The sequence below is a fragment of the Nomascus leucogenys genome, chromosome 21 (genome assembly GCF_006542625.1).
Source record: "Nomascus leucogenys isolate Asia chromosome 21, Asia_NLE_v1, whole genome shotgun sequence".
Taxonomy (NCBI): Eukaryota; Metazoa; Chordata; class Mammalia; order Primates; family Hylobatidae; genus Nomascus; species Nomascus leucogenys.
Genome location: NC_044401.1, coordinates 320,400 through 344,809, shown reverse-complemented (window position 1 = coordinate 344,809; position 24,410 = coordinate 320,400). Strand labels below are relative to the sequence as shown.

The 24,410-nt window shown below is 35.2% G+C and overlaps 1 protein-coding gene across 4 annotated transcripts in view; it reads left to right on the top strand.

The window, feature by feature from the left end:
* STXBP5L (syntaxin binding protein 5 like) overlaps positions 1 to 24,410 on the top strand; it is a 509,439-nt gene that overhangs the window by 283,825 nt on the left and 201,204 nt on the right. For all 4 annotated transcript variants that reach the window (XM_012501087.2, XM_030802184.1, XM_030802185.1 and 1 more), the window contains 4 exons: positions 5,219 to 5,373; positions 14,927 to 14,999; positions 20,453 to 20,600; positions 21,499 to 21,566. In XM_012501087.2, the coding sequence (XP_012356541.1) occupies positions 5,219 to 5,373; positions 14,927 to 14,999; positions 20,453 to 20,600; positions 21,499 to 21,566 (444 nt within the window). The remainder of the gene's footprint in view (positions 1 to 5,218; positions 5,374 to 14,926; positions 15,000 to 20,452; positions 20,601 to 21,498; positions 21,567 to 24,410) is intronic.

Genomic DNA, 24,410 nt, shown 5'->3' with positions numbered 1-24,410 from the left:
TTGTGCTTCCTGGGTGAGGTGATGCCCCACCGTGCTTCTGCTCACCATCCGTGGTCTGCACCCACTGTCTAATCATTCCCAGTTACATGAGCTAGGTACCTCCGTTGGAAATGCAGAAATCACTTACCTTCTGTGTTGATCTCGCTGGGAGCTGCAGACCAGAGCTGTTCCTATTTGGCCATCTTGCTGGCCCAGATTCTGCTTCACTTTTATATATTTTTAAAAATCGTTTCTCTTTCCTTCAGTTTTGAGCCACGAGGATTTCTTATAATTTTTATTGTGTTGTCTACTAGTATCCAATCTTTGATTTTCTATAGACTAAGAAACTTGAAAGCCAAACTTGTAAAATGAGAGCAAATAGATCCATATGATACCTGAGAAGTTCTTCCATGACAATGTATACATGCATGGACTTTATGACATCTATTTTATTGCTCGGAGGTCTTTAAAATTTGTATTTCTGTTGGATTCTTAACAGTATTCAGTTTAATTCAGTCAAAACAACATTTAGTAGTTATTACTATAGTAGTTATTACTATATAATATGTAGTATAATGTATATATACTATAGTATAATATACTATATAATATATAGTATAATTTAGTAGTTATTACTATATACCATGTACTATGCGATCTGTTTGATGTTCTGAAATAAGATATGCGATTTGTTTGATGTTCTGAAATAAGATTACTGCTTGCTTTTGAATTTGTTATGTTCTAGCAGTAAAGGCAAGGACATAAACTAGTGGTTTCTATACAACATGGAAGTTACTTTTATAGAGATATGCTATGGGAGCACAGAAAAAGAGCACCTAACCCAGCCTTGAGGGGAGTAGGGAGGAAAACCGTGAAGAGAGAGATCAGGAAAATTCTTTGGCAAGGAGATGCCTGAGATGGGACTTTAAGGATGATCAGATGTTGCCAAGCAAAGGGAGGAAGAGATGAAAGTGAAGAGAACATATTTTTAGAAATCAAAAACTCAAGTTAAGGCAGTGTAAAATAATAATTAAAATCATTGGCTTTGAAGTAAGACAGTTGTGTGACCTTGCAAAGTTTAATTAACTCTCTTAAAGTTTAGTTTCCTTATCAATAATACCTATCTCACTATGATATTCATGAGAATTAAATGAAATAATGGATACAGCCTGTAATGTCCTCAGTTTGATGAAGACACATAGTGGGTTTCTTAATAGATATGTTACTATTATTATTGTCATTATTTCATATTGTTAAAATTATTCAAGTATTCTTAATTTTTTGCTAGTCAATAATACAACTATGTGTAAATTAATTTTTCATATTTGTAATGTGAAATAATCATATTATTGATGATAATTACTGTCATCCCATCTACTTGTGTACATTAGTACATTGCTTCTATTTTTTGTGATTACTACTTTATTACCTCTGGAGCTTAGCACACAAGGAGGTTAAAAAGCAGAGGGGCAGTGAGGTTAAGAATACCAAAATTTATTGCCACAGCAAAATGGGCCAGTTAGGAATTATATAGCTATATCCCTGCTCCAATTATTACACAGCAGAAACTGTACAGTTAAAAGTCAGGATGGCTGACACAGAAACAGGAACCTTAGGAAAAGCTCTACCATATAAGCTGCATCAATAGGGTCTCTTACTGGACTGCATAGGTAGCACATGTAAGGATGTGTTTTCTTCTCGGTTTTATGTCAGACCAGCCGATTGCAGACTTGCTTTACATTTCCAGGGATAAACAACTATGTATATGGGAATCATTTATCCCCAATCACCAATTTGCTTACTGACACTCCAACTAAGATGGCCTCTAGGCTTAATAATTTTATCCTCTTCAAGATAGGAATATTGATTTATATACTGACTACCACTAGAATTATTAGGTTCTCTTAAGCTAAAGAAAATTATTTTCTGCTGATCTTTTAATCTGTTCCTATTATGGCAGCCTACTGATAGGCTTTATGTATAATTAAGTTATCCAAGCCTGAATATACCCATCTGTTAAACAGAGATAATAATAGTAGTTATCTCATTGGGATGTTATAAAGATTAAATAAAAGAATGCATGTAAAATTCTGCATGCGATGCCTAGAATATTATAAATACTCAATATATGTTAGCATTTAATATTTATTATATTATGTTACACAACTTGTTTAATCTTGTTGCCTTCATTGGAACAAACTTTTAATGCTGTTTTCTTTATGTATTTTACAAATTATACATACAGTAAAATTAACTATTTTTCTTTTGGTATACAGTTTCATGTTTTTAAACACATGTATGATTTCTAAAACAATTACCACAATAAAAATAAAGAATATTTCCATCATTTCCCACAACTCTCCCTTTCTGTCCCTTTATAGTCACTCCTCTCCCCAACTCCTAACCCTTGGCAACCACTGATCTGTTCTCCATCACTATAGTTTTGCCTTTTGGAGACTGTTACATATATGTGGTTATATATCATGTAACCTTTTAAGCCTAGCTTCTTTCACTCAGCAGAATGCCTTTGAGATTCATCCAAGTTATGTATCCATAATTTGTTATTTTTTATTAATGCTTTCTTTAAGTATGAGGACATTTCAAGTACATGGTCATTTATTTCTTTTATAAGAATCCATCTGATAGGTATCCCTTAATAGACTCTTTGTATCAAAGAACACCTGACACAGTTTAGTGTGGTACAGCATTATCAAACAACCGTGTTCCTTTAATCACTAATGATATTCATGGAATAAAAAGGATCTGTAATCTAATAAATGTGAGAAATTTTGAATTTTATAAAAGTAAATTGGATTGCTTGCCATATGATTTCTCAGAATTTTTAACATATGCTATGAAATGCAAAATTCCTAAAAGGAGATATGATTTTGCAAGTGCTTATCAAATTATCAAATTTAATTTTTTTCCGCTGAACAACTACCAAGTTGTATTCCACAATTTGGGAAACATTAAACTAAAAATGAAAAATGTGGGCTTTTGAGTCTGGGTTTGAATCTTTGTCCTGGTACTCACTAGCTGCTTGACCCTGGACAAGTTTAATCTGCATTAATCCCAGATTCTTCATGTATAAAATGGTACTAATAGTACTTTCTCCATCAAGGTTGTTGTGAGGATTACACAAAATCTACTTTATATATACACACAGCACAATATATGCCACACGGTAAGCACTCAGTAAATGGTAGCTATTTATTAGCAGAGGCAATATATAGGAGTATTTAGAATCATAGGCTTTGGAGTCTGGTAGATCTCAATTTTCTTTTGGTTGTTGCTTCTTAGCTGTTATTTAACCTCATTAATAAAATGAGGACATTGCTTATGAGGATTAAATATGATAATTAAATATTTAGTACAGTTAACCATGAGTGGTTCCCTGAGCACTTTTCTGAGGAAATGTTTTTATTCAATCACTCAGTAGTTTATAGAGAAATGCCTATATATTAACAACTAACTTCAGACCCAGAGTATTCTAATGCAGAGTCATAATTAGAGCAGAAGAGGTTTTACTTCCTTTCAATATTAGAGAGGACATATTTCCAATGTATATACAAAAAAGCAGGGGAGGTAAATTGCTCCTTATCCTATGTTTGGATTAGTATTAGGGGATGAGAGTAAATTCACCGACTTTTATACAGGAAAATAATAGATACTTATGGCCTTCATTAATATTAATAGTAGGTAGTTAAGCTTAATATTATTATTAATATTATGAAAAGATTCTACATTCTCTTAAGTCGTGGCCTTTTTTTGCAAAACAAAGCAAAAAACAAAGGTAAAAACCTCCACACTATTTCATGAGTAACTATATTAGAAATGGTTTTTAAATCTGGATAAATCTTATTAATAATATAAATATACATTTTATAGAAATAACAAATGTGCTTTTTAATGGCGCCATTAGTAGGTTGGTCATTTGCCATATCAAATCACTGGTGCAAGACTATTACTCAAATCAACTGAAGTAAAACAAGTTAGAGTATTTTTGTTTATTTTGCTTATAACTCAAATATTTGTCAGAATATTAAGATAGAATTATAAATAGAAAATAGTACACACATTTTATATGTAGGTTTGTATAGAAACTTTGTTAAAAAATCCCCCTTTTTGGTTATATAGCCAGCATAAGATTAGTAAATGTCCCACTGATAATGTTTGGCACCACACACAGTACAAAACGGAAGAGAAAAGGAAATCTTACAGAGCGATTTCTAGAAACAAGTAGATTCTTCAGCTTAGCAAATAGGATGTAAGTGAATTCTGTAGATGAGCATTATATTCTCGAATAATTCGATACAATAAAAGCCTCTAGTTCTTTAAAAAAATTAGAAAAGAATATTTTCAATTTGGTATTTACTTCTTACTTCTTGAAAATTCTTCCTGCTGACACACTTTTTCTTTTGTACACATACACTAGAGATATGTAAGTATTGATTTGAGAAATGAAAAATGAAAAACTGTGAAACAATTTCATAATTTTCAGATAGCTATAATGTTTTAGAGGAATCTTAACCCCACTCTATTATCTAATTGTATCTTATAAAGCAACAGACCAAAAATCTTGTTTAAAGTTAGTTGAGTAAGATATATGGAGTTTATACCGATTTATAGACTGGCCACAAGTAAAATAGAAAAGGCAATTTATCTTTGATTAGCTATCCTTCTCTTACATATTAGCTTTTCTCTATCTTTTTATCTTTACTCTTTTTTCACAGAAACTCCATTATCTAGAATTCTTATTTTACCCTCTGCCATTCTGAGCTTTCCACTGTCACATTTCATTTTATATTAAAATTTGTCTCTTTTCTCTTGTGCAGATTTTAGGACCCATAGGCCAGCTAATTAATCTGATATTCTAACATAGACTAATATTCCAATGATAGTGATTTAGAGTTTGGGAACCAAGTAAAGTATGTGAAGATGTCCTTTTGAGAGTCAGTGAGCACATCTACCTTCCTCCAAGCTCACTGCCTTTCCCCAAACCTACCCCCACATGTTTAGACTGATCCATTAGTAAATTTAATGTGAGAATGTACATCTAGAAAGTGGGAAATGGTAGAATAGTAGGTTATTGAATGAGAAATTTTGAGCCAGGCAAGTTTTTTGCTGTCTGTCATATTATATGGTATACAACAAAAACCTGTTCTTTATAGGTTCAGTCCTGTGACTTTATGTCATTTTAAAGGACTTCTGAGTCTCATTAATGTTTTTTCCTATGTAGCGAACCATTCATAATATTCTCTGGTGGGCTGTCCTATGACAAAGCTTGTAGAAGACCAAGTTTAACCATCATGCATGGAAAAGCAATTACAGTACTTGAAATGGATCATCCTATTGTTGAATTTCTAACTTTATGTGAAACGCCCTATCCAAATGGTAAGTAACTAAAATGAAACTATTAATGTTGAAAATCATTTCGGAAATGACAAGGTTCTAACAAAATTAAGGTTAAATATTTTCAGTTTTGGCAGCAGATGTCTACTGTGGTATAACGCTGTGAGCTACAGGTGCTGGAACAGGTTCTGCAATTGTACCTACTTGACAAACTGGAAATAACACAGATGTAGTACAGCAATGCTGGCATTTCAGGTTCTAATATCAGGTAAGTGCTTTAAACTTTGATTAGATGGTGGAAGCTGAGCTGGGAGGGTCTGATAAGGGTCCAGGGTGAAATCACTTGGGGAAGCTGAGGTCTCTTAATAGCCTCTCTCAGACCAGCTCCATCAATTCCATCCCAAAGCCAATCAAAGTTAAAGCACTTACCTGATATCAGTAATCTGTAACTGTGGTGGTGCTGCATCTGCTTCACATCTGGCTTTGCTTCAGATGCAACTGCAGCACCTCTGATTACTCTAGTATTGCAGATGTGTGGTTAATGACTTTTTAAAATTTTGAGAATAGTCAGAAGGGCCTTTGGGAGGAGAAATTCTTATATATTTTTATTATCCTGAATATAAAGACTTTTTGTAAACATAACAACTAGTCTAAACTTAATATGCAATCTGTATAATGAAATCTAATAATGATGAAATATTTTAATAATGTGGCCAGGTGTGGTGACTCATGCCTGTAATCCCAGCACTTTGAGAGGCCAAGGCAGGCAGATCGTTTGAGTCCAGGAGTTCAAGACCAGCCTGGGCAACATAATGAGATTCCATCTCAAACAAATAAATAGATAAATAAATAAATCTAAAAGGTGAGAAAAGTGAAAACATAAAAAAGGAAATATGAGTCATGTTACAACAACATAGTATGTGTATATACATTACTATATTTTTAAGAGGGAATATGCAGATATAAGGGAGCGAGCACTGGACTTGGGGACAGAATATGTGAGGTTACGATTTAGCTCTGCCACTTACTAGCTAGGTGACCTTGGGCAAGTCACTTTACATTTATGATTTTATTTATCATTTGTAGAAAGAGAATAGTAACATGGTCTCCACATGACTACTGGAAGGTTAAGTGAGCATACTTCTTAAACTATAAAAATATATATGTTGTGAGTTCCATTATTATATGTATTAACTTACTTTAAATTATTTAGTCTCACATTTAAAAGATGGGATAAATTGATATTAAATAATAATCAATGTAGCACTTTATTTCCAAAGTTACTAGGACAGACAATTTACTTACGTTTTTAATTGTCAAATAATTACTGAATGATTCTATGGCCCCAGTACTACAAGAACTTGTTGAGCATACAGATAAAGTATTAAACTAATCTGTGATGTCAAATTGCATAAAATCTGGTCAGATGAGTGAGATTATTATGACTTGTTAAGTTTAAGTAATGAAAGACCTTAAGTAAATGCTGAGTTGTATGGTTCAGAGTATAAATAATGTATTAATTTTTAAGCTCAATAGTCGTGGTTTCATGCACAGTAATAGCAGTTTTTGGAAAGAGAGAAAGGTAAGTCTGATTATTAGAGAGTAGAGTTGTTTAGAGAACAGAAGAAGAGAGAAACTGTCTTACAATATTTATGAATCATCAGAATATAAGTGTTCTTTGGCGTTACAAAAATGAATAATGAAAGAATGTAGGAAGAAAGAACAGAGGACCAACAGCTGAGCTTAGGAAAATGCCTCCTATGAAAAGCCTTGAGGAAGAAGATGTGTGAGCAACAGAAATTAAGAATGTGTGGTCTGTGTGTATATAAATTTCTGCATGTTGGTAGAGATGTTAGGACAGTTTCTAATAATGTTCAATAAAGCATAAATGCAATGTAACCATTCCTATTCACTTTCAAGCCATATATAAAAATCTTTGTTTTTTAGGAAAGTGGTAATGAGGATGGAACTTTTCACTTGTCAAAAGCTAGGAGATGTACTTTAACTCTATTGACAGTGCCGGAAAGGTTTCTGACCATATATCCATCTCAAGCAGAACCTAGTCCAAACCAGGACCCCAGAAACCTTCCTAATCTAGTTCCTTCATTAGAGGATTATTCTCCATGTAAATCACATCCTTGAGTACATCCCCAGCTGTAATCTCTGGGATTATCATTGGTGTTGGATTGTGCCCCAGGACTCTCGGGGCACAACTGGTAGCTCGTGGAGAGGAGGGTGAATACTGTTATTGAGGCCAACTCAAGAGATGAGAATTAGGGTAAAAGCCATTTCTGAGGCCAGATCTCCTGGTGAGATAATGCTAATATTATTTCCCCCTTTTTGGGAGAAGGAAATATGGACCTGGCAGATTTGTACAAAATTCTTTCCCAGGAGGTGTACAGGGGCCAATGGGACAAGCAGAAATGACTGCTAATGAGGAGTCCTAATTGGAAGGGGATCGGTAAAGATTAGTGACTACCACAAATGTGTTGGCTACCCTGACCATCTAGATGAATTTAGAACTCTACGAAGGAACATTGAAAGCATGCCAGGCTTAAGGAGGACTAAAGAAAAGGCCTTGGGCCATGGCAGGCTAAATGCCACACCACAAATCTTTGCCAGTTGGGCTTTTATTATTCCCTTGGTCTGTTTCACCAGTCCAGAGGACTAGAGGTGGTAAGCACAATGGAGATGTTGATAAATAGGCCAAATTATACAAATATTTTTAATAATTTGCCCTGTAAAATGAGTTCCTCGTGCATTATAAAGCCCTTGAGAGACTTCTCAGGTTGGTATAAATTTTCCAACAGGGCCTTAACTACTGCCATGGCTGTGGCCTGTTGACAATGGAAGGCTTCAATGCAATGCTAAAACATGCAAACTGTAACTAGTACATACCGATATCCTTGAGAGACAGGGAGCTGAAAAAAATATTGTTGCCATGCCTCAAAGAGACTTTTTGGTAATGTGAAGTGGTCCATGAAGGCATGAAATGGTTTTCCAATATGGTATTGTGGACATATTTCACACAGATACTAAGGTTGTGAGCTATCCCAAGGCATGCTTGCCATCTGTATAAATAATTGGCCATTTTACCTTTGGCTAAAAGACATGTCTAGTAAGAGCATGCAGTTCTGCCTGTTGGACAGACCTGACATCAGGAAAGATAAGTAAAGTGGCAGAATTAAGCAAGTTATAGTGGGTCATGGTAAGGGGAGGTGAGGATAGAAAAAGAACTGCATAGTTTGCTAGACTTCTTGTGATGTGAATTGAGGAGAGCCCCATTAGAGTGTGGAACACAGACAGTGAGGGGGACCCCGTTACTATTTTCATTGTGGCTTTTACAAAAGAAGAGACAGCATCAACTTCTTTGAGACAAGGAGACTATAGTATCCTATAGGTACGGTTTGTGTCCAATTCTGATATTTTAATTCACCTAGTTGGTTAGATTTTAAAAGGGGAAATCCCCTGAATGTCCCCAGAGCATCCCTAGTCTGGACTGGGGAAAGAGGGCTAGGGGACCCCATCAGGATTTAGTTATAACCAAATGTTAGAGGATCTTAGGAGAATTCAGAATCTAGTCCAAACATTCTCAGTATGGCCCAATATAGCCAAATAACAAGGACTTTAGGGCAAATGCACAATGTTACAATCTAATAACAGATAGATTGTTACAATCTAATAACAGATACACTTTTACTTTTCTTAGAAGCATAACTTTTCCTCTCCACATTGATCATATAAGAAATGTCAGATATTAGAACCTCTTGAAGCTAGATGGCCAGACCAAGTCAGGCATTAGATTTTACTTATAGTCTTAAGGTTCTTGGGCCTACCAGGAAGTGACAGTTTTTACTTACTCACTGTAAAGCTAGGAACTCTTGAAGACAGGCATTTTAGGCACATTCTTACACATAACATGTCAGTATATACCTTGGTAATGTAACCAATGTTCCCAATTGTATCCTGCTTTCAAGAGAGATAAGATTTTTATTTAACATATATAAATAAAAATAAGAATACTCATTTATAGCTTCTGAATTTTAAGGAATCAAGTAGGGAGAAAAAGCAAACACTTCCACCTTTGTTCAGTAGAGGATACTTTACCAAAATATTGCAAACTATAGATAGCTTATGTCAGAAAATTTCCTTGAATTTGGAAAACAAAACATTTAAGCAACAAAAACATTGTCCTTATCAATTACTTAATTTCATTTAAATAATTCTGTTTGGTTGGCCAGGTACAGTGGCTCACACCTGTAATCCCAGCACTTTGGGAGGCTGTGTGGGAGAATAGCTTGAGCTCAGGATTTCAAGACCAGCCTGCACAACATAGCAAGATCTGTCTCTACTAAAAGTCAAAAAAATTATCTGGGTATAGTGGTACATGCCTGTAGTCTTAGCTACTCCAGAGGCTGAGGTAGGAGGATCAAGCTTGAGCCCAGGAGATGGAAGCTGCAGCGAGCTATGATTACACCACTGTATTCCAGCCTGGGGAACAGAGTAAGACTGTGTTTCAAAAAATTTTTTTTTCCTTATTTTGATTAGCAATTTTGGACTATAGCCCATTGCAAATACTTCTAGAGAAGAATTTAAAACAATAACTGTTGATGACAAAAACCCAGAACAATCATAGCCAAAGATATGATGAGAATTTTCAATTGACAAGGCAATTTAGATATTTTGGTGGCATATAATCATTTAACATAATAATCATTATTATGACACATATCTTGGCATATCAGAATTTTAGGAATCCTATACAATTTTACACTTTTTAATAAAGCACACAAATATAACTTAAGGGAAGTTAAACATCATTCATTATTTGACAGCACTTCCTGTATTATTTACCAAATAAACCTAATCATTTAATATCTGTGCAAGATGAGAGATAAACCCTTTGAGCCTCTTCAGGGGACCTATGTGGAAAATTGTAAAATTAATTTTAGGCCAAAAGGCTTAATTTAAGATTTGGGTCCTGAAGAGACCTGCCAAAGATGTCAAAAATTTCAAAAACTACTTTCTTTAATGGAATGGTAGTTCACTGCTAAATAATAGTTACTTATTCAGCCAAAGTAAGAGTAAAAATCAGAAGATTTCAAAAGCAATACAGAAAGTTACATGGATGTAAAAAACTTAACCCTTGTAAAGTTCAGTTTTCTGAAGTAGTCAAAACCCAACAGGGACAGCATGAAGTACAGGAAGTTTTCTTGGTAAAACACAGAATCTGTGTTTCCTAGGCTCATATATTCCTTGAGCAGGGAATATGTGATTCTTAGCAAGAGCTTATGAAGTTCTGGTTACGTGAAATAATTCAGACACATGCCTCACTCTATACTTCCTCTTTCTTCTTAAGTAACCAGTTATATCACTCTAGGAAAAAGATTTACCATGCAAGACTTTCTCATGCAAAATTATTCTCTTATCTTTATATCTATAACTCTCCTTACATCTCTTTCTGTCTCTCCTACTTACAGTTCCTTTCTATCTTGTTTTTGTTTCCTTCCTAAATCCACATTTTGACACTCCGTTTAAATAACCTTTGAATTAGAAAAAATTATTTTTTCTCAATAAAAGACATTTTTTTCTCTTATAATTTTTTTCTCTTATTAAACACACCTTACTTTGGCATACTTTATATACAGAATTATATATCAATTGGAATTTTTAGCTTCTAGTAACCTTAAATTGTATTAAAAACATAGAAAGCACAAAATCTTGAATTGCCTGTTACATATCATTATTTAACAGATAAGAACCATTTTGTTTTTATTATGTTTCATTTTTTAATTTTTTTTAGAGACAGGGTCTTGCCCTTTTGCCCAGGCTAGAGTGCAGTGGCATGATCATGGCTCACTGCAGCCTCAAACTCCTGGGTTCAAGCAGTCCTCTCACCTCAGCCTCCCAAGTAGCTGAAACTCCAAATGTGTGTCACCATACCTGGCTAATTATTTTATTTTTTTGTAGAGATGTAGTCTTGCCTTGTTACCCAGGATGGTCTCAAACTTCTGGCCTCAAACAATCCTCCCACCTTAGCCTCCCAAAGTGCTGAGATTATAGGCGTGAGCCACCATGCTTGGCCAAGAGCCATTTTATAATTGTCAGAAAAACATATTTCCTTATAACATATTTTTATGCATATTTAGTCTTTCTCTTAGTCTTTCTAGTCTTTGTATTAAATTTAAGAAGCCAAGGGCAACCCTATTTATGTTCGGCAGTTTGTTTCAGTTTTTATCATATTTGAAAATGACTTGTACATTTAATGAGTATCTATAATTTAGGATTTCAAATTACATAAAAATTTTAGCTATTTATCCCATTTACCTTTATTTATTTATTTTTAGCAGTGTGCTGAGATTACTTATGAAAACTAAGATAATAGACAAACTAGTCATCATTCCAAATTATTTATCTATTAATTATTTTATATAACTGCATATCAGGCAAATATAATAAAAGTAATGACCTTAAAGTCAAATAATTCAGAGGTCACAGGCATTCCCATCAAACTGACAACCTTAGACTAGTCCCATTTGCCAAAAGATCTCTAAGTCAAGCGTGAACTTGAAAAGTGTCTGGTCTTATTTGCTTAATTTATGAGTACTCATCTATTTATAAGCCGATTTGGTACCATAGACAAATACAACCAGACTTGTACATGCAGCCAGATACAAATAATGATCATGTAGCTTTAATTTTTAAAGCTTTAGCCATATGTCAGGCATAATTCACTAGTTAAAAGGGATAGTTAGATTCAAACTTCGTCACTGTTAAACTAACAATTTTAGTTTAAATTTTTCTGTTCCATGTGGCTGAAGCCCCTTACTGAATTTTAGAGAAACCAGAGTAGCAAAGTAGTCAGGCGGATCGGCAGGAAAAGAGGAGCTAGTGGAAGAAGGTTGGCTCTAGAATCAATTAGAGAGCCCATAAGTCTCTTTTCTACATTCGTTTTTACCTAAGGTTCCTAGATCATAGAGGATCCCCAGTCCCATTATTTTTAATGACTATCAGAAACTGGTATCTGGTGGGCTGATTGATGGGCAGCTTCTTTCTCCACCTGCGTGGGATGGTTAGGGCACTCCCATTTCCAATGGTCCTCTTGTTTATAATATGCACATCGTGGCCTCAAGAGTGTACGGCCATTTTGGCCAGCAGTGGGGTCCCTAGGGGTCTTACCCACGGCCATTTGTTTTTCCTAGCATGCTCCATCTTGCACCTCGACTGGTTGTGGCCAAGAGCCACAGCAAGCAGCATAGCTTATTGTCTCATGTCGCATTGCTTTCACCCTTCCTGGACTTGAATAAGATGATTAAATGCCTTAAAGGCAGTCTCGACTACTTGAGATATTGATATTCCCAACACCTTTTCTACTTTTTGTAGTTTTCCTCTTATGCCAGGGGCACTCTGACTGATAAAACTCTCAGGTTACCTGGGTGTTCAGGGTTAATGTCAGTGTATTGCCTGAAGGCTTTAAGGACCACAAGAAAGGAAGAAGCATTTTCTTTGGCCACTGTTGTACCTTCATGGCTTGTGCTGCTGGAGTCCTGCTACAATTAACATTCCCCATTTTGCTTGGAAGTTTATCTCAGATGGCTAGAGCAAGGCCCTGTACTAGAAAGAGATACATACATTTTGGGTCTGCAATGTGGTACTTTATGGAGATTCCTTCCCAGTGAATCACCCAATGGGTTGGGTATCCCCCAGTCACCTAGGAGTACCTAAAAGGGCTGGAGAGAGCAATGTAGTCCCTCAATTAAATAATTTTCTAATTAGGCTGTTTCTGTGCCATCAAAATATTAGCTGCTGCTTAAGCCAAATATTACTGCTAATATCAGAATACAAACAGAAACAGAAAAAGCCAATCAAACAAGACAAACCACAGCATTTTGGACTCTGAGTTTGATCCCTTCAATAGGAGCAAACAGACAAGGCTCAAACTTGTCCCTGCAAACTTCAGTTATCTTTAGTCCATTCTGGATGGGGAATAATCAAGCAAATAATTTACTCAGTCTAGTTGACTGGAATAGACAGCGACCCTGAGTCAGGCCTCCTTGGCTGCCACTGGCAGCTCCTTCAGGGTTTGCTGAGTGGTCTTAACAACATTAAACAAGTGACTAGACAAACCGTAAACTTGACACGTATACATATACACATCCAAGTTCCAAGTTCCCAGTCAAGTTCCTAGTCAAATTTATAATCGAGAGTGCCATGTGAGCATACCCCCTTATTCTTCTTTCAATCAAAGTTGAAATCCCCTAACAAAGCCCCCTTGTGGAGGTTGACAAGGCTCCCTAGTGGAAGTTGATAAGAAAGGAGGCGAGAGTTGGTCACATGTACAGAGATTAATTCACCACAAAATAAAAATAAAAAAGAGGAAAAAAAATGTGTTCCAAAATTCAAAACTTCTCTTTGCTGCAAAAATGAGAGTAAAAGCACCAAAAGTTAGCAGCACCATGCTGGGGAGACAGGAACCAAGAGCAAATCACTGAGTAAAACACCTAGACGGCTGCTCAGACCCTCAGGTGGATCCCATCCCGGATATGGAGCTGGTGAGCCCCAGACAAAACTGTCCTGAAAGGATTTAGAGAAGTCCGATCTGGGTCACCAACTTTGTTATTGAACTAAACTGGGTCCATTTGCGCATGCACAATGGAAAGCCAAACACTGAAGCGCCAGGTTTTTGCAGCAAGAAAGGTTTATCGTGAGTGAACTGGCAAGGAGACAGAGCTCAAATCTGTCTCCCCAAGCTGGGGACTGGGGAACGTTTTATAGTCAGAGGGTAATGAGGCATGATCTGATTGGATCTTGCCATAGGATGATGCCAGGAGGTATGCTCTGACTGGATCCTTCCCTGGAGTGATACCAGGGCTCTATCTGATTGGATCCTGCAGCCTACCATGCAATGTATGCTTCTTAATTTTAGTCCCTGTTCTTTGTTCTGGGCACTTAGGTTCTACCTGTGGTTGCATGCTTGCTTTATCTTGGCATGTTCAGGCTATGTGGCCTTCAATCTGGGTGTCCATGGCAACTGAAGAGCTTTGTTATGTAAAAGTTGAACCAGATTGATATGATATGGTTACACAACCTATAAATATATTTCCAATTACATTGAATTGAAAGTAAACTTTTTATTATAGGCAGTGTTGCTCTTATACAGATGTGAATATATGTCATATCCCAGAGAAGCAGAGATACTGTTCCCTCAGTACATCTCCTTGTAGGCATAAAATCAGATCTAAAATACAAAGGTTATGGAAGAATAAGATAAATGTTTGTGAGGTCAGGTGACAGATTCACTGTCTTCACATAATCCAGTATTATCATCACTCCATGATTATTGAGATATATTTATATATTTAACTCTATACTATGCTACTTTTAATTTGTTTCTTGTTCTTTCTAGTGATCTTAATATTAAATCTGAGAAGCACAACTTTTTTTAAGTGCTGTTTGTTACTTCTTACTTTGGCATATAGTTTGGTCTTCTCACATCATTTAAATAATATTTCTATAGGGATAAAGGAACTGCAATTTTGCTGATTTTGTAGTATATACAATATGAAAACTTTTCATGTTTTATTTTTACTTGTAGAATTTCAAGAGCCCTATGCTGTCGTAGTACTTCTGGAGAAAGATCTCATTGTAGTTGATCTGACACAAAGCAAGTAAGTTATCCATGTACAGATTAACACTTTTAAACTCTATTTATTTTAGATTATTGGCATTTGTATTCTTTAGATAGGAAATATTCTTTGTGTGAATATTGGTTTGCTAGAATTACAGAAATGCACTTTGGTTCAATGGTGAAAATGAAACCAGGAGAATTTGGGAAACACTGAGAAAATTGTGAGACAACTTAAAGGCAGCACCTGATGTTTGGACAGAAGCATTGGAGACTCAGGACACATAAAATTGATCACATTTTTGTTGTTTCCTTAAAGAAAATCAATCATTATGAAAACTTGTACAATGTGATAGCTGAGTAATGGAAAATGACACATGATAAAAGTATTATTGCGCTAGTGCTGCAGACAACACGGAAGACCAGAATCTCAGGGGCAGAGAAGACAGGGGCCTTCTTTTACTTTTTATCCTTTTTCATTATGTTACAGGCAATTGAAACAAGTGTAGAATAATGCTATAATAGTGGTGCTCTCCACTCCTTTACATTGTCGTAAAAATCTAACTATACATTTTTATTATTATGGTAATAGCATGAAAGTAATTTCCATCATTATATGTTTTTCACCCACTGATCTTTTAGCCTCATATATTTGTAACACAATTTTGTAAGTTGTCTCTCCTTGGCCTGGAATAACTTTCTCTTCATTTTTTCTTCTTATTAATATCTTATCTGTAAGATTCTCAAGTCAGATATCACTTCCTTATTAAAAAAAATCATTATCTATATAATTTGGTCACATATCCTAGTATGGGCTCTCTTACCTCCCACATTTCTCTCTTCATAGCTTTTGACACAGATACAATTTTCTATTTGCTGTTGCTTAAAGATTGTCTCCCCACTAGGCTGTAGGCTCCATGCAGGAGGGGCTCTGTCTCCACATGGAGTCAGCTCTCAATAAATTTTTGTTGAATAAATCAGTCCGAATTCTACTCTTCAAGTTGTTTGTAAATGTAAGATCCAGAGTTCTTCCTCATACTAATTTGCAGATATTGTTCTCAGTATTTTGAAAGGGATGTAGGATTTGGGCCATAAAATCATCATAAATGGGAATTCTGCTTAGCTGCCCTATTTATCAACATTACACTTTTTGTGTAGATGTAAGGATTTATGCTTATTCCTCTAAGAATTTCTAATATGAGTCTTATTAAAATGTACTCTTCTAATCTCATTGATACTCAACTCCTCTTTCTACATCATATTTGTTGGTTACTCATACTTTGTGTAAGTATCTAACATCTTTGCAGGCCCATTATGCTTTACCTTTCATGCCCACTTTCTTCAGTATATATATACATATATATATATACACACATATATATACACATATATATACACACATATATATACATATATATACACACATATATACATATATATACACATATATATACACATATATATACATATATACACATATATATACACACATATATATATACATATATATACACATATATATATACTTTCATTTAAATTTTGTTTTATTGTGATAGACTATGTATAACATAAAAGTTACCATTTTATGTATACATACATTCTTGTGCTTTTCATTACCCTATGTAAGTATGTGAATTAACATTTTGTTTGCAAGTTTTCATCTAACATTTACCTTCTTTAGCACGTATTAAAATCTATGTGGCCTTCCCATTTCACTGGTTATTACATGAAATTTAACATGTCAGAAACTGAGTATGTTCTCTTTCCTCCAAATAGTTACCTCTCAGCTATATTGAATGTTAAACAAGTTGTAACTTTGGAATCTTTTTCCATTTTTTTTCTTTTGATCTTTTTCTTTCCATTTAATCCCCAACCCAAAGGCAAGCATTAGGGTTTACAAATTATTTCTATTATTGATTTCTTTATGTCTACATTTCTCTAGTAAATTTTTAGTTATTATTTCTTTTTTTAGTATCTTTTTGCCTACTCTTTGCCAATGTACTAAAATAATTTTTCTCAAAAATTTTCACAATATTTCACTTTGTCAGGAGCCTATTATCGTTACCTCTTGCTATTATCAAATTCTAAATTGTAGGCCTGGTCTTCAAGGGGATCCATTTATCTTCTAACTCTGTAATCTTAGAAATATTAATAATTTCTACTCTGAAACAGAGAATCTCTGTTATATCTAGTTTAACCTCTGGTACCTCTAGTTTAACCTACTTGTCACTTAACTAGACATGAATTGTTCCTTTACCTGATTTTGCATATATAACTATTCTTATTTGGGATACTATCTGCAACATTTTAGATTGGTAGAAAGAGAACTCCTGCCAGAACACACACACACACACACACACACACACACACACACACACACACACACACAGTATATTCTCTGGAGATTGGACTAAACTCCTAATTTTTTAATTAAGTTCCTAATAATATGGCAAAAAACTGTTTTGTAACAAGCACCTCCTACCCTAAAAAAACACAGTGTGTCAGAAGTTATAGGATGACACAGAGCTGGAACAGATATAGCGTAGAATAATACTAATTTCCTCCTAGTACAGTGCCTTGTACGTATGATGTTCTAAATAGCTACAGGAATTTTTGATTTGATTCTTTACTCATTTCCTTTTTAAGGTTATAGTAGGCTTGAGGATATGAAAGTTATTACATCCATAAGTCTTCATTCCAACTATGTTCTCTAGTTTACATAGGAAATGATCTTTTAGATATACACAGTCACATACGCACAAACCTACATATGCCACACATCTTTTCATTATTCCTGCAAAAAAATTTAAAAGTTTCCTACATATTACCTCTTTGTCTTAGTCCCTTTTATATTGTTGTAAAGGAATACTCAAGGTTAGATAATTTATAAAGAAAAATTATTTGTTTGGCTCACAATTCTGATGTCTGGAAAGTCCAAGGTTGAGTGTCTGCATCTGTTGAGGATCTCGGGCTGTTTCTACTCATCTCAGAACGTGAAGGGAAGTCAGAATATGCAGAAATCACATGGTGAGAAAGAAAGAGAGAGAGAGGGGACAGGTTTCAGACTTTTTTAAACAACCAGCTCTCATGGGAACTAAGAGTAGGAACTCATCCTTAAGGGAAGACATTAATCTATTCATGAGGAATCTGCCCCTGTGAAGGGGAAAAACATCCCGATCATAGCATTCTTCACCTGAATCCCCAAAACTCATGTCCTCACGTATAAGATACAATCATTCCTTTCCAATAGTCTCAAAAGTCTTAATTCATTTTAACATCCATTCAAAAGTTCAAAGTCCAAAGTCTCATCTGAGACACAAAGTAAGTTACTTTCAGCTGTAAGCTTATAAAATATGAAACAAGTTCTTAACTTCCAAGGTAACAATGGTTGTATAGGTGTTGGGTAAACATTTCCATTCCAGTAGAAAGGTGTAACAAGTCTCATGCAGCTTTAAAACACAGCAGAATAAACATTAAATGTTAAAGCTCCAAAATAATCTTCTTTGACTCCATGTCCTGCATCCTGGGAACACTGGTGCAAGGGGTGGGCTCGCAAGGCCTTGGCAGTCCTGTCCCCATGTTTTTGCTGCGCACAGCCCATGCGGCTGCTTTCATATGTTGGAGTTGAATGCCTGAGGCTTTTCCAGACTGAGGTTGCACACTGCTGATGGCTCTGCCTATGTGGCAGGTTTCAGCATGGGCACCCAGGCTTTTTGATATATCCTCTGATATCTAGGGGGCAGCTGCCAAGCCTCCATGGCTCTTGTGTTCTGGGTGCCTGCAGACTTAACACCATGTGGATGCCACCAAGGCTATGGCTTGTGCCCTCTGGAGCAGCAACCCCAGCAGTGGCTGGGTCCATTTGAGACATAGTGGGAGCTGGAGTTGTAGGGATGTGAGGAACAGTGACCCAAAGGGGCACAGGGCAGTGGTGCCCTAGGCTTGTCCCCCAAAACCATTCTGTTCTCCTAGGCTCCTGTGACTGTGATGGGATGGGTGGCCTCAAAGATTTCTGAAATGCCTTTTGTCCATTGTCTTGACTATTAATACCTTGCTCTCTTACTGGTCATGCTAATCTCTTTAGCAAGTAGTTGCTTAGATTCCTCTCCTGAAAACACTCTTTTCTTTACTACCACATGGCCAGGCTGCAAATTTTTCAAATGTTAATGCTCTGCATCCCTTTTAATTATAGATTCTTCCTTTAGGTGATTCCATTGTGGACATAATTTAGTGTAAGCTGTTAAAAGTAACAATGCCACTTCTTGAGCACTTTGCTGCTTAGAATTTTTTTCTTCCAGATACTCTAGGTCATCACTCTTAAGGTTAGCCTTCCATAATGCAGCCAAATTCTTTGCTACAGTGCAACAATGCAGCCAGGTTCTTTGCTACAGTGCAACAATGGGGATATTTGCTCCAGTTCCAATAAGTTCCTAATTTCTGTCTGAGACCTCATTAGCATGGCCTTTTCTGCCCATATTTCTGTCAGTATTTTGGTTACAACTACTTAACCAATCTCTAAGAAGTTCCAAACTTTCCCTCATCTTCTTATCTTCTGAGCTCTCCAAACTCTTCCAACCTCTACCCATCATTCTTTTCTAAAGTGCTTCCACAATTTCAGGTATCTTTATAGCAATACCTTGCTCCTCAGTACTAATTTTCTGTCTTAGTCTATTTTGTGTTACTATAAAGGAATACCTGAAGCTAGTAATTTTTTTTTAAAAAAAAAGGTTTATTTTGTTTACAAGATTGGGCATCTGTATGTGGCGAGAACCTCAGCTGTTTTCACTCATGGTGAAAGGTGAAGGGGAGCTGAGCTGGTGTGTGCAGAGATCACATGATGAAAGAAGAAACAAGCGAGAAGGAGGAGGCTCCAGGCTCTTTTTAACAACCAGCCCTCACAGGAACAAAAAGGGAGAACTCATTCACCTCCAAGACAGGACATTAATCAATTCATGAAGGATCTGCCCCATAAGCCAAACACCTCTCATTAGGCTCCACCTCCAACACTGGAGACTAAATTTCAAGATGAGGTTTGGAGGGGACATACATCCAAACCATAGCACTCCCATTGAAAGAAAATCAAAATTTACTTGTATTTTAATATTTATAAGGATACTAAATAAATATTTACCATTGTATATAGGTAAAGTGCTTAGTTTATTTTTAATGAATTAACTAAGTAAACTTGTTATATAATAGTTTCAGATTAATAGAATTCATTGTATCTATGTTAGCAAAGCAATGCCACTGTGGAATGTTAGAATTATGAGAAGTAAATTTTGAGCTTGAGTAAAATTTTACTACTATTAATATTACATTTTATAAATTACTATTATAAAAAGAGCATTTTTGTTCATACAATTCTTGTTTTATGGTACTTAAAAAACAAGCAAAATTTATAGTAATGTTTAGAGACATTTTAGGGCTTACTTTATCAAAATTATTTTCTATTTTTTCTTTGTAAAATAACACTGATATATTGTCTTTATCTATTAGTTTTCCAATCTTTGAAAATCCATATCCCATGGACATTCATGAATCACCAGTTACATGCACAGCATACTTTGCAGATTGTCCTCCGGATTTGATTCTAGTACTGTATTCTATAGGAGTCAAGCATAAAAAACAAGGATACAGTAATAAGGTAAAAGTAGAAATTATAAATAACTTTTCTTGTATTCATATCACATGATCATACTTTTTCCCATTACTTTATTTTCTTACATTCCATATAGGAGGACTTAACTAAATTCTTTTTAAGTTATAAGCCGACATCTGTTAAAGACATAACTTCTTAAATTCAAGTTTTCTAAATGCTACATAGCTTTAAGCCTATAGAAATATAATTTCGTATACAGAAGGTATATAATTATATACTAAGATATACTTATCTATTATGTACATTTATATACTAAGTATGTACTTATACTAATATATATTTGAGTCGTAAGATGTAACCTTTATTTTAGATGAAAAAATATGTTTTAAGAAAATAAAAAGACTCAGGTCTTCCTAGTTTATAATTAATTAATTAATTAATGGTTTAGGAAACATATTAAAAGTTATTTGTTAAATAACATCCTAGAATTTTTTGTTATAGTTTACTACAAGATTCAACTATTTACAATTGTAACAGATTATCTATTATGATTTCTGTTATTCTCCCAGGGCTGTTGGGATGGACAACTTCAAGAGACACTATTTACGTAGCTTCTATGTTAAATGGCACCACAGTTTGGTGGTACACAGACTATATGACACATGTAGCAACACTGTATTTGTACAATTAAAAATACTTCCTTGATTTGTTTATATAAATGGTAAGATTGATTAAAATCTGTATTTTTAAGGGAGATGGAATTGTGCATTTAGAGGTGTTTGTTCAATGAAAGAATTAAAAGACAGCAACACACTTCATTCTTGATTATTTTACAGTTATTTTTGTTTAAGTGAACTTTTTATCATTATTTCAAGCTATTTTCATTTTAAATTTCTAAGCCATTTAAACGTGTGTATGTATTCTTTCTGGATAATCTATTTAGGAGTGGCCAATCAGTGGAGGAGCTTGGAACCTTGGAGCACAAACATATCCAGAAATTATTATTACTGGGTAAGTAGATGTGTTTTGTGAGTTATTAGTTCATCAACAAAAAGATGTTTACTGAGTCTTGATACTTTTCCATAATTGTGTTCTATGCAGAATAATAGTTTAAGTAAAAGTAAAAATATAAGAAATAGCTTCTACCCAAAGATTCTCATCTTGACAGAGGATATAATCAAACCATTGGAAACATAATAACAAAAAAGCATGCATAGATTATATCACCAGGAGAAGGTCAAAGTGGGGAAGTCATGAGATATTAGTCTTCATTGGAAATCACAGAATATTAGCTTTACAAAGGCCCTTACAAACTCTGCGAAATTTAGGAATCACTGCTCTGTATCTGTACGAGATGGTTATTTTAAATATTTCTCAAAACTTACAGCACCAGAAATAACACTTCTTTGTATGACAACCCACTTGATGTTTTAATATTAGGAACAAAAATAGAGACATAGCTAATGATAAATATGAGATTTAAAAAGTAATTAAGGGATCTGCTAATGGGAAGATAGAGTAAATATATTTTTTCCTATTCTTCCCACTAAACAACTAAAAACTCTGGATATTACATATAAGACAAACATAAGATGACTGGGAAATGTGAAGAAGCGTCAGACCAGGTAGGACCCCTAAGTCTTAGAGAATGGCATGGAAGTCAGTTCCTTAAGTTTTCTTTCTGCCTCATATATCCTAGAATTAGAGCTAAAGAAGATAGTAACCTAGAACTGAGAATGAACACAAATTAAAAATCCCAACAAAATCTAGCTCTCTTTAATCATGGAATGAAGAAAGCGGCAGTGTATCAAGACAGAAAACATTTAGAAAATAATCTCTCTACTTAGGTTTAACAACAACAACACACACACACACACACACACACACAACTTCCTCCCACACACACAACTGTGGCCCCACCCCAACTCACTCCAGTAAACGCCAAGTGGAGAGCTTAGACTTTCACCCTCATCAGGGTATAATGAGGTACCCCACCTTCCTCAGAGTGTCAGATAAAGCAGGGTAGGGAACTGGGCTTTGAATCATGGTGGGTGAAACCCCTCCCCTGTGGTGTCAGTGGGGAGCTAGAATTCTCACCACTGCCTAGCAGTAATGAGTAGCTACCACTCCCTATCCCCTTCCCTGTGTCAACAGAAATAAATGAGGAAGGAGAGAAGAAAGAGGGTGGGACTGCAAAGTATTAAGGAAGTAATGGCTGAAGACTTATCAAATTTAGCAAAACAACATGAACCTTCAGATTCCGGAAGCCGAGCAAACCCCAATAAATCTATACCAAGATAAATTATCATCAAACTTCTGAACAGTAAACACTAAAAGAAAAAAATCTGGAAAGCCACAATAGAGAATTGACATCTAACCTATAGGGCCAAACCAATTTGAATGACAGCAGATTTTTCATCAGAAACCCTGCCTGCCAAAAGGAAAAATGAGTATTTTTCAAGTACTGAAAGAAAAGAACTATCAATCCTGAATCCTATACCCAATGAAAATATCCTTCAAGAATTAAGGCCAAATCAAGATCAAAATCCATCATTTCCAGATGCAATAAACTAAGAATTTTTCAACACCAAATCTACCGTTAAAAAAGTAGCTAAAGGAAGTTCCCTATGCAGAAAGGAAATGAACCTTGGTTCATCAAGAAGGAAGAAATAATGCAATAACAAAAGTATGGATAAATACAATAGGCTTTCCATCTCTTGGATTTTTAAATGTATATTTTATGGTTGAAGCAAAGATTATAGTAACAATGTCTGATGTTACTATAATCACATTGTCTGGTGTGGTTCTAAATGTGTATAGAGGAGATATTTAACACAATTATAAATAGGAGAGGGTAAAAGGATGTAAAAAGAGTTAAGGCTTTTATATATCTTGAACTGGTAATAAGATGACACTCATAGAATGTGATAAGTTGTAGTACAATGTAATACCTAAAAAAACTGTAAAAATTATGCAGAGGTACACTTAAAAACACTACTGACACATCAAAATGGAAGCACTATAATAATTCAAGTAACAGGAAGGCAGAAAAAAAGGAAACAGAAAAAATTATATGGTATACTGAAGCCCTAACATATCAATAATTATATTAAATAGAAATGGTCTAAATACTTCCATTCAAATATAGAGATTGACAGAGTGGGTTAAAAACATGACCAACTATATGTTATCTGCAATACACTCACTTCAATTATAATAGCATAGACAATTTGAGAGTAAAAAGACAGAAAAAACTATAAAAAAGAATTAATTGAGAGTGACATCAACAAGGTGACAGAATAGGAAGCCCTAGACTTTGTTCTCCACAGGCACACCCACTTTACAACAATATATGGCCCAAAAAGCCATTAAGACAACTTCAGAAACCGTTTAGGAAGTCACAGTACCCCAGACAAGCTCAAAGCCAAGAATGGTCACATTGAAATGGGTAAGAAAAGCAGGGCGTTTCAGCCACGTAAGTCCTTTTTCCAAGCTGGTACAGCTCACAATTAGGAGGAAAAGTGCAACTCATGGCTTCACCTTTTTGAGGGAAAGAAAAGAGTGGAAGATATACACAATGTTCTGGATATACGTTATAGTGGCTGCTCAAGGGACTAGTTTCTGTATCATCTGATAGAGATCTGGCATACTTTGGATACTTGGGTGCCACTGAGAGCAAAATATATTTCAGTGGTTTGTAGCATCAGAGAACCTGCAGTATTTCAGACAGATACTAGAGGCAGCAAGATACTGCAAGTTCCTGAAAAAGAAACTGGAAAACTTCACTAGTTAGGAATTACATGCACAAGCCCAGAGAAGACAAATTCCCATAAAAGGTTTGAGAGGCTGTTAGAA